Source organism: Rhamphochromis sp. 'chilingali', assembly GCF_963969265.1.
Source record: "Rhamphochromis sp. 'chilingali' genome assembly, chromosome: 22".
Lineage (NCBI taxonomy): Eukaryota > Metazoa > Chordata > Actinopteri > Cichliformes > Cichlidae > Rhamphochromis > Rhamphochromis sp. 'chilingali'.
The window spans coordinates 15,335,534-15,352,674 of NC_137950.1; the positions used below are offsets into that span (position 1 = coordinate 15,335,534).

At 38.4% G+C, this 17,141-nt stretch overlaps 1 protein-coding gene across 1 annotated transcript; it reads right to left on the reverse strand.

Moving 5' to 3' along the window:
- Positions 1–9,249: 9,249 nt before the first annotated feature.
- ppp1cab (protein phosphatase 1, catalytic subunit, alpha isozyme b) lies at positions 9,250–16,828 on the reverse strand. Its single transcript, XM_080873719.1, has 7 exons — positions 16,410–16,828; positions 15,318–15,449; positions 14,442–14,672; positions 13,494–13,598; positions 11,171–11,394; positions 10,290–10,424; positions 9,250–10,198 (listed from the first exon to the last, which is right to left on the reverse strand). Exons 1-7 carry the CDS (start codon positions 16,462–16,464, stop codon positions 10,103–10,105), a joined length of 978 nt encoding a protein of 325 aa, XP_080729845.1. The 5' UTR covers positions 16,465–16,828; the 3' UTR covers positions 9,250–10,102.
- Positions 16,829–17,141: the final 313 nt, after the last annotated feature.

A 17,141-nucleotide genomic window follows, 5' to 3' on the forward strand; every position in this document is an offset into this window, starting at 1 on the left:
CCCAGAGTGCACATAATTAAAATGATAATAATATTTATTTTCTAAAGTGTGATGATAAATATGAGAACTTATGTTTAGACATGTAGAAAAATCCAATGAGAAGAAGGAAAGTCTTACCAATGAAGTTAAACTAACTAACAGAGGGATTATTTTCATGTCATATTACATTTTGTTTTGCTTCTGGACATATTCAAAGACATTGTATTTGCTCGGATCTGCCAGCGTCTTATATCTGCTTCAGCAAGTCCTTCACTGAGCCTCAGCTGTCATATTCTCATCGTGACCTCTGAGATTTCGGGGTTGCGATAAGGGTCGGCCTGTCAGTGTCTCCCTCAGGCAGAGCAGTGACATTTAACTCAATATCCCAGAAGGATAAGGTTTCTCCTTTGCTCCCTTCCATCTTCCGCCTCTGTCCACGACTGCGTGTGCAGGGACTACTACAGCTAGGACACCCATCACCTCAGACTCCCACTGTGGCGCTCGCACGCCACGCCCATGTGCCAGGCTGAGGGATCACCATGTGCTAGGCTTAAACCATCAAGCCCCCGCCTCTGACCTCCTCCACTTGTGAACTCTATACATGTTCCCAGATCTGTAGTGTTAAGCACCGGGGTGGTGCAGCTGGCCATCTTATGCAACTAGGTCTGTCTCTGCTGACTTGCACGCCACAAGCAAAGGGAAAGGGACAAGGTGATGTTTGTCACCTAAAGATATGGAGCCAGGAGACACCGACATGCTTCCTAAAGAAGGTTACTGCCATTAACACGACATTCTGTGGAGTGCACACTGTATGCTGATAAATATCATGCATCTGGGAGACATAACGAAGTGAACCAAACATTTTCACAGACGTCATAACAATCCTTTAATGACTGACTGGAAAGGCAGGGTAATATCAATGAGATTTTTTTTTTATATAACTTACTATAGTGTACCCTGAAGTTCTTTGGACAACTTAAAATGTAATAGTACGGGGCATGTGTGGTATTGACAGCATGGACATAATTAGTGCTGAGCAATAAGACTCTTGATAAAAGAGCTACAGCGTGGGTGTTAGGTGGATACTTGTTACAGCATTAGCTAATAGTAATAATAGAAGTGGCAGCTGAGTCTCTGAATCCGGAATTCCTCTTGGGATATAAATAGAGCAGGTGACACTGTGCTGCTGAGCATGGCACCACTACAGCTTTGCTGCTTTTTCATTTCAGAACACCGGATCTTCGATTTGGGCTTGTTAATCAAATTTTTGGCAGGAGAAAAACATGAAAAATGGGAGTGTGGGGACACACTTCGACTCTGCAGTGTGATCAGTATCTATGAGGTAAACTGGGCCAAAGAGTTCCCGGTTGTTCGCACCATTCCACACACGTAAGGCTGTACTATATAAGCCACAGGGGAGCTAACAGGAAAGTGAGCCTGTTGATCAAAAGTGGCTTTCATTTTACTGGAGTCACGTACATGGCTGGTGATGCATTTTTAGAAGCCAAATGGCCCAATTTTACTGGGACATTTAGGAGTACCCAGCACATGACCCCATTAGTTTTGCAGATTTAACTTGATAATGATATGGAATGGGTTTAAGTGTGATCCACTGTTTATCCTCGGGTAAGAATCTTGTCGCGCTTTTCTGTGTTAGATCATATACAGCATGAATGCAAAGATTTAAACTACACTGGTTTAATAGGAGAATACTTCATTTCCTCTTAACTTGATACAATAGAGGAGAAAACAAGTTAATGTTAATTTTATACAAGCCAAAATCCACCGTACAGCTTTCAATACTTTTTCAAGCTCTTCATTCTGTTTTTAGTGGTGACTCAAAAAAAACTGAGCTGCAGATCTGCACTTCTACAACTACTATTACTGATTCACAATTCAAAGTAATCATATGTAACTTGTACTCAATCTCGGTGCAGCGTTTCAATTGGACCACTGTCTGAAAGAAGCTGCTTCAGCTTCCTTTCCTTTTAGCCAGATTGCTTCTGATTGGCTGCCCCAGGCAAACAAGTTTAAGCTGCAGGTGGGCGGGGCTTCTGTTCTACCAGCCAGAGCTTTGCGCTTGAGATGTTCATACTATGCATATGTCCCCTCTCTCTCTCTCTGTCCTCGTAATGAGCACTGAGCTTCTGGCTCACTTGCATATATGCCGACTCATTAATCAAAATAACATTTTTATTGCTAAAATATAATTAATGTCGTTATTCATCAATTTTCAGATTTACTGTTTTACCAATAAAAATGAAGAAGAAGAAAATAGTAAAGCATGTCATGTTAACTGCAATCCTTGTATAATTCCCGACTTAAATTTGGGTTAAAAAAACGTGAATTCAGTAAAAAATTTTATTCACAGATTTTTGTGTTGTTAAGCACATTATAACAACAACTAAGAGGGAAAAAAAACGGTAACGTCCCCTTTAAAAAATATTATTTTGGGGGTTTAAAACAGTGGCACTTTTTCAATGTAAGTGAAGACCACTATCAATTTAAGGAAGCATAATTTGTAAGTTATACAGGCATACTTTTATAAATGGCAGTTCCTTTTCATTTTCATAACAGTTTAAACAGAGTTTTACTGCTGTCTCGTAAACAAAATCCTTCTGGAGTTTTATAGTAGGACCCATAAATTAAACAGGTTAGTATTCCAGGCCAGCATAGCTGCATGAATGAGTATGTACAGTATTTGATATCATCTGAAAGATGAACTCTTAAAATCCATAACACCTTCAACATCTCGTCTATTTTGAGGAGGGGACTCTTATCTCACCAAGACACTATTTTTGAGTTGACTACTGTAGCCAAAAAGAAAAAGAGTCCTTACCTATAATGTACGAGTATTTTTTAGCTTTTTTATTTATTTATTTATTTATTTTAACCAACACGCATCAGGAACAAGGTCACATTCTGTTCTCAGGGCTCATTGACCAACAGAGAACTCGGAAACATAATCCTACACAAGCAAAGTAGTTAGAACCTGAGACCACACAGCTACTGACAGATTAGGACGATTAGGGGTGACCTTAAATCTCCATCATCCTGCTATAAATGTACGGACGATTGTCCTGAAGACTTTCTACAGGCGGAGAACTTGATAAACTTAAGATATATATTTCAGCCATATGCACATCCTTTAGTCTCAATCTTAAAATGTTCAACTCTCTTTCAATACAAAAAATATATAAATGTATTCCTTTTATAGTCTAAATTCTTAAGCAATGTTTGGAAATAATTCACTGAATTGTTCTGTTTCTGTTACGAAAAAGATTAAGTATGTAACAAAATAACAGGATGTCAATTGAAACTAAAAAGGTTCTTTCTTTCAAGTCCAGACCGAACCCCCTCACACTTGCCCTTTGCCCCTAAGCTCACTTGCGACGTACGAAGAAGGCAAAATGGACAGAGCGTCTTGAGGAAGGGTGCTGATGACAGGAAGACGAATGAATGCAAAAAGATCCTGAGAAATGCCCAAGTAAGAAACAAGATCCTTCTTTGATAAATATAGAATGAGGTCTGACAACGGAGATACGGTTTAACACAGCCTCTGTCCTGAGACACAGGGTACATATTACTGTTATTAAAAATGATTTAATGGTTACCACATTTAGAACACAATACCCCTACTACAGAAACTGCAAACCACCACAGCTTCCTTCTATGAGGAGCACTGAACTAAACCAGGAATGAGCTACTAAACTTCCCTTTGTTGAAATGTAAAGCATTTTTTTAACCACTCAGTAATATGTCTTTGTGTGTCTGGGTGGCTGTGTCTGCTCTCAGAGGAACTTAACACTGCCTCCCTGTGGGTAACAGCTGATATGTCCACACAAATGCACAGGAAAATGAGTGATAGCAGCAATTTGTGCACCAGAACATGACACCGCATTATTTTTGAAAGCAAAAGTGGGAATATTGGGCCACTATACTACTATCCTTTGTGTATGACTTTGTTTTTTGTTGTAATAAGTTACTTTCCCAATATAAATAAAAAATATTACCATGCAATTATAAACTAACGCAGAACTATAAGCTACAGTTATACAACTACTGCATGAATTTGTTTTAGGAAGCTGGGCAATATTTTTTTTTTACTATTTCTTAAAGTTATCACTAATTCTCTGGGATTAAAGCTGGGCATAATGTTTTCAGCACAGTTGAACAAACAAATTCATACTAACCTGTCAGAATATTGAAAGTCAAGCGATTCGAGAAAAACCTAGACTCCTAAAGCTCCCCTGGGATCTTTTCAGGCCTTAAACAAAGAATCCAAGTGGCAGGAGACTTTCACAGGTCCTTTTAAAGAAGATTAGGTGAATAGGATAAAGACGGTTAAGAATCAATGTAGAATGCAATGTCTAAGCAGAGGATTTTGACCTAGGAGAGTGACGTTTGAAGCCTTTTGATTTTTGTCTAATGGTACATTCTATTCTTGACTGATGGGAGAGGATTCGAACAGAGATGGAATAACTAGCTTTTTTCTGTCTATCACAGCTTATATAGATGTAAAAAAATGGATAGATACATTTTTGCAACCTAACTTAATATTTCTGCATTGTGACTACGTGACAAGCTAAATTTAACACTTTTAAGACTAATTCAAACTGGGTTAAGATTTGTAAGTGAATTTCTTGATAGAAGCTTGAATTCACTGCTCCCTCAGTGAGAGAAAACATCTCGTCCTGAGGTAGCAAACCGGCACCAAAGCACGAGGTTATCATTTTTTTCCCCCGGTAATCACAGATCTTTACCAGGAAGTCGAACTTTTGTGTCATTTATTCACCGAACATTTTCCCATATTTGTTTCGCCACATCCAAGTGGCCTTTTGCTGCAGGTGTTTTGTTATTTCGGTTCAGGATTACACGCTGGTATCTGCCTCGTATCATTTTTACATGATGGCTTCTCCCAGAGAGATAATTGCTGATTTTGTAGACATAAAACAAATCTTTTTAGTCTTCTTTTTAGGTTCTGTAATTTTGTAGTGAAGCACTTTGTGATATTTATTTTAAAAAGGTATCATACAAATACAATTTTACTTTTGTCACATGGGTGTTTAAAACATTTCTGCAGTATCTTCTAGCTTTACACACCTCTGTCATGATTAGTTGTAAGCTCGTGTAAAAACATTTGTGATACAGACAAACAACCTCTCATGCAATACTAGAAGACCACGAGACTTTGTACACCTTTATTTACATAAAGAGTGACCTTTATGACCCACGCCTCTAATCTCATCTCCTTAATAGTTTTTGGAGAAGTAAATAGCACTGTGAGTGATTATTGAGCATATTCAGTAAAGATACGGGCAGACAACTGTGCAGCCTTATTAGTTTGGTGAGACTGTGTTTATCTTTAATTCTATGAGAGATTAATGCACAAATCCTGGAAACTCACAGTTTTCTTGTACATAATGTACAATGTTTAATGCTCATTGTTTAATCGGGCAGTGTTTAGTCACTGTAACTTCAACAGTAATTACAAGAAATAGGACAAAAAAGGTGTCTGATCTTCAATAATTTTCAGTGAATAATACAGTTTTTGTCAGTTTCTGCCCTCACTTCAGACGACAAAGGCGCTACCAAGATTTTCAAAAAGAAACTAGAGTTTAGCCTGTTAATGTTAAAACACCTGCAGCTTTTGTAAAATTATCACAGGATTTTAAAAAAGAGCTCTCTACTATTCAGACTTAGATACTTTAAGATAATCCCGTACTACGACCACTGAGTGAATATCAGTTTAAAGCCTGGTAATTTCATGTAGTCCACTTGGCTTCTCTTGGCCAGATATCCCTAAAACAAAATCACACATCAAGCACTAGAAAACTGTGCAGTAAAACAGTTTTCTGAGGTGTTAGGAGCGGTGTGGGTTTTCCATCCAGATGGCAGATTAGTGGCCAGACAGGAATAGTGGTGTATGGGGGTTTTTTTTTTTTTAAACTAAAGCACTTCAAGAAATTGATTTTATTAAATATTACTTGCCAACACAAGAGAAAATGGCATTGATAAACAGAGATGATATACTTTCCCCCCTTTTTTTCTAGGTTTTTTTGGGGGGTTTTGCTCTAGGAAATGTTAAAATTAAAGTGAATATTGACAGTAGTTGATCTCAGAATAGCAACATAAGAGATTACACAGTAACACAGCATCTGACAAAGAGACACTGACGTGTAATTTAATCTGCATTTAGCTTATTTTGTCTTATTTGTGTTTTTTTCTTTAACGGTATTTCTATTTTCTGTGGTAAAATTATGCTGACTGTCTGCTGCTGAGTTCATCAAAGCAAAACAAATTGTATTAACTTTAAGCTAGGTAGTACAGATTAGTTAGTACTTACCCCAAAAAGTTGATTCTGTTCATCTGGACGTGTTTCCAGTGGGAGAAACGTTTCGTCACTCATCCATGTGACTTCTTCAGCTGACTGCAGGTTTCCCTAATCTTATAAACAGTACCTTTGCACAATAACTGAAACCAGCCCACTAGCTAGTACTTACCTCGCTCACCTGATTGATTACTTAATAGAAAAAGCTGTGAGTAACTTCTTTACAACAGTTAACATTTATTTACACATTAAAATTATTTACAGTTAAAAACAAGTTGGGGAAAAAGCGACACAAACCCTCTAAATTAACTAAATTGGAAGTATTTGTAAGGATGGACGAGATGACCGTCACAGAGTAGAGCATGCGCACAACGGTGATACGTTAATAGTAATCCACATGCAGATTACATTTGGTCTGGGAGCTCTTTGATTTGGCAAAGAAATGATTAAGGAGGGTTTACTGCTTCACTATGTTTACTTATGTTTAAAAATGCTGAAATTTCTACCCTAAAAGATGTTCATATAGATATGAAGATATAGATACTTTTAAGTATACGCAACTAACTTTAAATAATGTAATAGTGCCTCTCACACAAACATATCTATGCTACATACTCACTTCCCTTTAAGTAATGGTATCACTTAAACTACTCAGCTGGAATATAATATTTGTGGTATGGGAAATCAGGCAAAAAGCATTCAAATAATGGACTACCTCAGCAGACTTCAAGCAGACATGTTTATGACAAGAAACCCATTTAACTGGTGTGAAAATCACAACACTGAAGTCACCTCGGGTTTCCCATGTATCTTTGTCAACTATAACTCCAGGAAAACAAGAACTGCTGTCCTCGTTCATAATACAATTACAGTCACTCACAACAGTACAATCGCAGACACAGATGGATGTTTTGTAATGTCAATACTTATTCCCCCCTGACAATAGTGAATTTCACATAAATTCTTCTCTATACTTAATAACCTACCTGGCTCAGAACACATAATAGGAGGTGACTTTAATGCTGTGCTCATAAATATGGACATTAAGATTATAAGCAAAACTCTAAACAAGAAATAAGTGACTGTACCTGGCAAATGTACAACATAAGAAAAAAAAGTATTGTACAGTTGATAAAAATAGCCTAACCAGATTCAAAGAAATGTGCAACTGAGTAGGTTGATTTTTTTTTTAAATGTACCAAAAGTGCTGCATACTTATGCTTTAAAAACAACCACAGACTATTTACAGAAAATGAAAAAAGTGTACCAATAACAGCAGGGATTTAAATAATTTATTGTGGAGCAGTGAAGGTTAAAGTCTAAAGTGTAACAGCTGCTGGGAGGAAGGACCTGCGATAACACTCCTTTGTGCACCTAGGACGCAACAGTCTGTCATTAAAGGAGCTGTGCAGTTCTGCAACAGCTTCATGCATTTGGTGGGAGACATTGTCCAAAAATTGTGTTATTTTTGCCAAAGTTCTTCTATTTTCTACCACCTGCACTGGGTCGAGGGGGCAACCTAGAACAGAGCTGTTCTTCCTGACGACCAAACGCTTCTAAACTGCTGTAGATAAGCGTCTGTTCTAACAGACAACTTGGAAAGCAAGCTAATAAATGTGTTGGAGGAGAATGGGTAGGATACACACCTTTGGCAGGTCTTCATTATAAACCACGCTTAGTAAATTAATACAGATTAAACAGTCATTAACCAATGGCCACCTGATAAATACGCTCTCTCTTTAGGGTATGGGGGTTATTTTGTGTTGTTTGGCGATGATATGTTCTGGAGAGCTCTCTCCGATCAGGTCAGGGAGCGATTCAGAACCTGAGAAGTCAAAATAATAACCTGCTATACCAAGAATCATCCATGCTCTCATTAGATATGCTTGATTACTCTTCCCCCCTTTCATTTATCAATTTTTAGATGCGTGTGTATATATATATATTATATAGTCATTTTCTTCCTTTTCTTATGTGCATCTATATTTGCTATAATTGTATCACTGTAAGTGTGTTGATATAATTATTGCTGCTGTTGTCACCTATTTTATCTTTCACCCGATCCATGAGGGATTTGGTTAGAAACACTTCCCATGTGGAGGTTCCTTGCACATTATCCGCACTCCACTCGCCCCGTGTTTCGATTATTGTATCGCCTGTGTTTGTAAGTTGACCATGTCCTTGTCCTGGATCTGTCTCGTTTTGTTCGTAAATAAAATATTACAAAAAAAAAAAGAAAAAAAAAAAAAAAGATATATTCCCCTGGTGTAGATGAAGTATAATAAAGACTTAATAAAGAATCAACCTTTAGAACAGTTAAATGGAAGAAAATTTAAAGTCTAACAAATATTTTCATATCCATTAACATAAACATAGTTTATCTTGTCTTTTGTTTCTCATGCCCTTTACCCTATTACCTTGTGCCCTCTCCTATTCTCAGTTTGATAGCTATTGCTGGTAATATTTAAATACTTTCACCCTCTGCTGCCTTTACTCTTTAACAACACTTCACATATCTGTTTCAAATTAAAAGCCCTCCAGAATTTCAGTGCACAGAAACCTCTTTTAGGAAAAGACTTTTATTGTGAAACATTTACAGGAACATGTTTAAAAAACAAAACTTGCAACTTTTCTGTGATGAAATGCATTGTCTAAGATAATCTCCGGGTACAAGTATCTCCCTCTGCCAACCAGTTAGCCCATTACACCAGAGAATAAATAGAATATGACCAGAAAGAAATGAGACTGACAGATGAGTTTATAATCTGTTCATTCTTAAGAAAAGGAAAATTCTAATAAGATTTGTCTATACATGCATTTATCATGTTTGAAATTAAAAGTCACCTCCCAATTCATTTAGAGCCTTTAAAATAACCGCCCAAGCAACTAAGAGTACTATTGTATACCGAAGCAGATACAGAAAAACGACTGAGAGACAGTACAGCTCAGATTCTCGCTTTATTGGTCAACTTGATGAAAGACTACAAAACGAATTCACAAAAAATCTTTCAAGTAATCAAATCTGTACAAACCTAAACTGGACTGTTTTTTTTTTTATTTGTCGTTGTTTTTTTGTGGGGGTTTTTTTCCTTCTTTTTTTTTTTATTTTTATTTTTTTAAAACAGTTCTGGCTCATATGAATCTGACGAGTCATATGCACGTGTGTGGGCATGTGTGCAAATGTGCGCTCGCTCTGATAAGGTGACAAACTCCTCCCTGTTCAAGCATATTGTGATCATACTCCAACAGGCAAGACACAGCATGCACACACACGCACACACCTGTGTTTTCGATTTTACAGTACAGAGGACAGGGGAAAAAATAATAATAATATATATTTAAAAAAAAAAAAAATCCCCCTTCCACAAGTATGTACGTACACACCATCTGCTAACAAGAGCTTGCTGCCAAATTCATTACATCAGCAATCTCCCACCTTCTCCCAAACCCTGTCGTTTCAGTCAAGTTACTGTACAGACAATGTGGTTTCAGCCTTTCAGTGGGAAGAGTGGTCAGAGAAAGGGGGGGGGAGAGCAGGGATTATAAATCTCTAATATTCTCACACAGAATATACACGTGCACACATGATTTTAATGCTCACCTGCAGACGTTTGTAAGCCTGCACACGCGCACACTCACTCAGACCATCTGTAACATTAAATGTTTTAAGAAGTACAGATAAAAAAGGAAATAAAAGCCCTGGGTATAGGTTTGATTTCTGGCTGTTTGGTGAAAGAAAGGAGAAGAAGAGGTAGAGAGGGCAGGACAAGGGTCAAGGGCAAACTACTGGTGTCATTTCTTAGCTTTCCTAGGTGGAGTGACTGGGCGACCGGAGCCCATGCCCCCGCCCCCACCATAGAACAGCTTCTTATCTGCAGGTTTGAGGATCTGCACAAGGAAAATAAAGAAGAAGAAAAACCATGAGTTAAAAATGACAACAACCTTTAAGATTAGCAAGTTCAATCAGTTTCTAGTTTACCTGGAATGAACACATGAGGGTCTCATCTACACTCATCATAGCGCCGGCATTGTCGAACTCCCCGCAGTAGTTTGGGGCGGAGAACAGAGTCACAAGCTGCCTCTTTGCAAAGAATTCATATCCATCCTCAACCACCTGAAAAACAAACAGGTTAGCAAACTCTCACACAGGATCAAGCACACAGCAGAACAATAGACTCTGCTACGGATGATAACACATGACATTATAAATGCCCCGTTACTAGCACAGCTTGACAAATAAGAAAATTACGCTAACACATCTAACTGCTGAACACAAACTAAGCGATAACTGCAGCCATGTAAGGTCAGCGTCAGTACTGCTGGAAACTACTCTAAATATCAACACATTGAAGATATTCTTAAGACTAAAATCAAAATTTAGCTGCTGAAGCTGGCCTGAAATCCAATTGTGCTTAAATGGTTAAAAGGTTTTTAGCTGCTGTGTCACTGCCACTATCTAAACACTTCCCCCTGCAGCACTTCCACATGACATTTCTTAAAATACACAACAGCATCGGTAAAATTATTGTTTGATAAATGTTGCAGCCTTCTTGTAGCTTGAAGGAAGAGCCGCTTCAATGCTAATAGCTCCTTTACCCACATGACATAGAACAGCTCGCACCTCGTCAGATCAAAACAATACCTGGTACCCTGCTGCAACTTCTAATAAAGACCAGACAACCCTCCAGCATCTTTAAAGGCAACCAAGGGTGGAAAAAAAATCCCCAATCAACTCCAAGCAGTTAAACACTTAACTATGAGGCTCAACCAAATCCTGTAAGTTATCAAACCCTTTCACTTGTGTTACTCATTTTTACTACCATGAAACTGAACCATTCAATTACATTTTTTGGTACTGACCTGATGGGCTCGACAAATGAGGTCCATGTCATGTTTGTGGAGGAACTTTGTCACCACATCTGCACCAAAAGTGAAAGAGACACCGCGGTCGTTCTCACCCCAGCCGAGCACATCTTTATCGGGGTCTGCCCACAGCAGGTCGCACAGTAGGCCCTGGTCAGGAACATCAGTGGGACGCATGACCCTTCTCACCTGCTCCATGGACTGGAGGTCTGGAGACAGACCTGGAAAACATAAATGTCCAAGAATTAAACTTCAGTAGTGAAGGAAAAAAAAAATAAAAATCAGCATCTGATTTTAGAATTTGTTTTTGTAAAAAATGTTTGCATCCTGAAAAGATTCAAAGAGCAACCATAAAAAGAAAATGAATATCACATGCCGCAAAAACCCTGTGATATTTCTGGCGATGTTTAAAGGTAAATTTAGTGCTCAACTTTTAAATCAGAAGGTACAGAAAACGGAGAGGCCGGTCATCCGATGTTAACTTCACCCATATCCCAGCTAATAAGATAGCGCCATCATGCAAGTAGACTGGATTGCTTCCTTTTAAGAAAAGCCCATCACTGGAATTACAATCCAAAGCCACGACACTCCATGGTAGTTTTGCTCACACCGACTGTTTCAACGCACAAACACCACCTGAAACATCCTCACAAGATAAAGAACTTAGGTTTCTGAAGAAGAAATTTTTAAATGAGTACTTTCTATTGAATAATGTAGGATGTTTTTAATGAATGTAACCGTGGATATCTGACAGAGTGCCAACAGGACATGACTGCCTCTGCTGCAATAATTAGCCTAATTTCTCTTGTGAATAGAGCACAGCTGGCACATCAGTGTCTCCCTACAGGCCCTTTAATACAGAAAGCAGCACACGCTCTGAAAGCCATTCTTTTCTACGGCTTTTGCGGTGGAAAAAAATTGTTTGCTGCTGTGTCGACTAAGAGCACTGACTGGGGAGAGCTTGCATGTGCCACGATGAAACGTACACTGGGGGTACAGAAATGCAGAATGACAGGGAGCGGGGAAATGCAGAACCTATGAAGACCTTGAGTGGCCACAAAAGATTACGCAGTACAAGCAGACTGCAGCGGTTTTTCGCTGGCTGCTCAACTTGGGTGTTAGCGCAGCACACGGCGCTTCGTTACCACTGACTTTGAGGACCTATTGACAGGTCCTGACAGATTAAGAATTATTTAGTGTCTAAGATGTCTGGATGTTTAAGAAAATAAACTGCAGTAATAACTAAGAACTGTATCACATCATGATAATCATCCATAAGAAAATGTTTCATACGAAGTTTTAAGAAAATGTCTAGTGTCAGAATGTGTTTAACTTTTTTTTTTTTTCACATTTTGAACATAAATATGACAGCAAACAGATTACAAAGAAGTGCTTGAATTAATCAATAACATTTGGTAAATGATTAAAAAAAACAAAAAAAAAAAACATCTACCACAGAGAGTGGTAGAAATAAAGTTTTAAAAGACACTGCACACCATCCCAAGATGTACAAAGTTTTTATCCAAAAGCTCTTTGGGAATCATCTTTTTGGTGCAAAAATACTTTGATTAATCCCTTGAGTTAGGTTCTTATTCTTAATGCTTGAATTATAAATAGGTTTGTTAAATAAATAATAGTGTTAATAAATAATAATAATTCTGACATTGATCAGGTACAATGACTGGACTGAAAATGAGTGAAGCAGCAGCAAGTGTCCAAAGAAAAACTTTGAAAGACTGTCAAAGCCTGGAGAACTGTTTCTCAAGACCACTTTATAAAGCACAGGACATCCTGGCTCCTTTAATGCAAAATATAAAGAAATGACAGGTGGCTCAAGACCTTTGCACAGTACACGCTTATTACAAAAGGGATTGATGTATTAAATGACAGTCTGTTAAAGCTGTACCCGTTTTTAGCTATATCTGTGTACTGATCCAGAAGGAATTACAAACACCGTCACCCCAACCGGTGGCAGCAGATGGCCGCCCCTCCCTGAGCCTGGTTCTGTTGGAGGTTTCTTCCTGTTAAAAAGGAGTTTTTCCATCCCACTGTCGCCAAAGTGCTTGCTCATAGGGGGTCATATGATTGTTGGGTTTTTCTCTGTGTCTATTATTGTATGATCTACTGTGCAATATAATGCGCCTTGAGGCGACTGTTGTTGTGATTTGGTGCTATATAAATAAAATTGAATTAGTCTAACAAATTAAGATGGTCCCTGCTAGACCATGACCATTATATGTTGACAGATACAACAGAGCGGAGTCTAGTCTTTGTGTGTTCGCTCTGGATAGAAACCAAATTAACTGTTTGAAGAGGATACCTCCATGGCAACAGAAGATCTTCTCATCAACAATGGCTGCTACAGGCAAACAGTTGAAGCAGTCAGTGAAGGTCTTCCACAGTTTTATGTTGTATCGCCTTTTACCTGTGGGAGGAAATTACAATTACTCTGTCACAATCTCATCATAAGAGCTATAAAATCAGCAGCGCCACTTGTTTCAAGCTGAAAACACATTTTACATAAGCTGAGCTCTAAATAGAACAAAAAGCATGTGACTGAATCACTGTTCCCACTGCCCGATCATGCTCCTTAGCCTGACGCCCGGAGTACTGAGTGTTGCCCATGTTTCTCCATCAATTTAAAGGAACTCACAAGGGAATAGATATCTTGTGTACACTGTTAATCTAAGAATACTTAATTAGTTAATAATCTACAGACAGATTTCAAAGTGTCAGGCATATTTTCTTAATCGCAATTAAAAAAAATAATAAAAAGAAACTGTAACCACCACACCTGTTGCAAGTGCTGATAAACATTACTTCACTAATTACTTGGTGTTTCTTTTGTTTTTTCCTCCTTATGTGTAAATCTGCCCTGTACAGTCTCTTCCTTCTTGTTTTTAATGTGTAAATCTGCATCTGCCTGTCACTTTGCTGCTGAAACACTTTCCTATTTTTCATTTCTATTCTATTTAGCTTTTGATGTATTAAGATATAGACACATATACATCCATTTCTCTCACCCTACATCTATTTATCTATATTTTATATATTTCTATATATGATAAGTTTGATGTTGTGTACACGTGTTTCCTCTTTTTACAGTTTCGGTATCAACAAACAAAAAAGAAAAACCAAGGTGTCCTCTTGACCACACCGAGGTCTGCTGTGTTGGCCTACACTTTTCTATTCAACTGGTAACCACAGAGAGCAGTCGCACAACTTTCCAAATTACTGTCTGTATCTGTGTGCATATATCATGACTTACACTCATCGTAGAAGCCGTATATTCTGTTAATAGAGGCGCACTCGTGGTTTCCTCTCAGCAGAAAGAAGTTTTCTGGGTATTTGATCTTGTAAGCCAGCAACAGACAGATGGTCTCCAGGGACTGCTTGCCTCTGTCTACGTAGTCGCCCAGGAACAGGTAGTTGCTCTCTGGTGGAAAGCCTCCATATTCAAACAGCCTGAGCAGATCATAGTACTGCCCGTGAACATCACCTAGAGAAACAAGCAGTGTTAGAGTGGAAACAGCAATGTTGTTCAAAGGTGTGATTATCGTGCTCAGTATATGTGCACAACAAAGGCTGAGGGAGTTGGATGGAGGTACAACATGACTAGAGACCTTGAAGATTAGCACTTTATACCATGACTGACAAAGTGTTATTTTAAATAAACACTTATTACAGAGTTACCTTATGTGTGTGTTTTGTTATGAGGTTGCATTTAGTACAAGGATGCTTATGATTTCTACTGCAGTACAGACTGTTTCAGTTCCTGAAACCTGTTCCTTAAACTAACATTCAACGCAGTCAGTCAACGTTAAGGTACGGCAGGAAAACTCCAGGGAAACTTAAAGTACAAAACAGAATTGAACCAGCAAGTCAGTACCACTTTATCCCGTGAGTTGTTTATGTGGCAAGATTACAGCCATGAAGAATTAAACACTTTCTTTTTTTTTTTTTTAGAGCCAGTCTGTTTTTAATTAACTATAATAACTTAGCATTGGTCATGTGAATACTAGAGCATAGTATGCACATAAGCTGACTCATAATGGTCCAGCACTCTAAGCTTCAACAGCTTGCTATGTTGTTTGACCACCCTCGAGAATTCCCTCGACTCCAAAGAACGCCACTTAAGCCTCACCACAAATCTTGAGGGGCGCCTCAAGTTCAAGCAGGATTGGCTGGCTGAGGAAGATCTCCCGGGATTTGAGGCAAAGACCACGGATTTCATTCTCTGTCAGCTGAACATTTTTGCCAGGTCTGGAGCCTTTCACTGTAAGGGGAAAAAATGAGTCAGAAAACAACAGCAAATTCTTACACTGTTTTTAATAAGAAAGGGGTAAATTATTACAAGTGGCTATTGGGTGATTATTCTCATTTCTCTCTGCATAAATGCAGCTTAAAGTGTAATTTGTAGGGCATACTGCCATGGACAGTTGGCTCATTTCATTTTGTGCACACTGTAGCAGTGAATCTGCTATGTTCTTAGAAGCAACATAATTAGAATAAGATATCTCAAAATAAAGGAGAACAAATCTGTGGATTACACATTTTACAGTGGTAATCAGAGCACTCATTTATAATCATAATCTGCAAATGTCACACTTTTTCGTGAAGAATCTTGTATGGCTCCAAATACAGCCAAACCAAACATAAAGACAAAGACATTTTCAGAGGCATCCAGAGGTCGACCTATATATAGTGAACAGTGATAGTTAACAAATCAAGACTCAGTAGCACCCTGGATGATTTTACTGGTGTTATGGAGCATTTGCTCTCTGTCCTACAAAACAATAAAAATGTGATTACAAGTAACAAAATAAAATGACCTCACCCTGCTAGCATACAGGAGTGACCTTTTAAATTTAACCGTATAACCACTTCAGTGTGTACCCAAACGATGTCTGCACAAGTATAAAATAATGCATATTTCTGCATCATAGTATATTTCAATGCAAGTTTAACGAGACCAACTCTCACAATACAAATGGTGCGAATATATAACTGTGTTCAAAAATATATATTCAACCCGTCTCTCTTTTGTATTCAATTTCCGAAGACAACATTCAAACAAATTAAATTTACTGAGCGTTTAAGTGCTATGCTTTCTTTGCAAGAAGCGCCGGATGAACTGAACTTGTTTTTACGGCGTTGGCGGCTACCGTTCCCTAGCCGCAGTTGGCTAAAATGGCTACCTCTTTGAATAAATATCGAGCGAAATACTTGGTCTTACCTTCGAGGAGACGCTGTATAATGGAGTCGATGTTCAACTTGTCGGCTTCTGCCATGTTCTGCCCCTGTTCCGGCCGACTTCTAATAACTTCTACGAATTCAAGAGGTACTGGGTATTAACTGGTTGCCGAATTATAGTTACCTGAACTAGTTTAGTGTTAATCGGCTATCGTTAGCCCGCTAGCTAGCTAACCTTGGGGAAGAATCGGCTACCTCAATATTGGGGGCGAGATTTTGAAATGTTAACGATGTGATGGCTGATGTACTTCGGAAATCACATTAATCGACTAATTCCATTTAGGCATCCGAATTTCGTTTAGTCTATTCGTATTTTCTCGACTACGTTATTGTGCGGAAGCTACTAGCACCATGCCATCGACAAAAAAAGCTGCTGGACGAGCGTTAGCTCAAAGCGGTGTTGAACGGAAGTGGGCTGACCGCTGTCGTGCCCCCATTGGTTAGCTTTAAAAATAGGCGGCGTTTGTGACATCCTATCTACTCCTTGATTGGTTGTTTTCCGTGTCTATCAGCATTTACTTATCTCAAACTAATTTGTAAAAAAAAGGGCACTGTTTCTTGATTATGTTACGCTTAGGCTACTGTAAATTAAAGACTTTATGAGTGAAGACAAGAAAAAAAGCAAATTTTTCGCATTTACTCAAACAGTGTGTTTGTATTCGTTTCGTATTTGTTGCGCAGCAAAAGCTACTCCCACGGAAGTGACCATGATTGG

Excerpts from the sequence above, each read along its gene's own strand:
- ppp1cab (XM_080873719.1), bottom strand. The coding sequence starts at position 16,464 with ATGGCAGAAGCCGACAAGTTGAACATCGACTCCATTATACAGCGTCTC. Across the intron at positions 13,599-14,441 it reads ATACGGCTTCTACGATGAGT|GTAAAAGGCGATACAACATA; the intron begins GTAAGTCATGAT and ends TTCCTCCCACAG. Across the intron at positions 11,395-13,493 it reads GATCTTCTGTTGCCATGGAG|GTCTGTCTCCAGACCTCCAG; the intron begins GTATCCTCTTCA and ends TATGTTTTCCAG.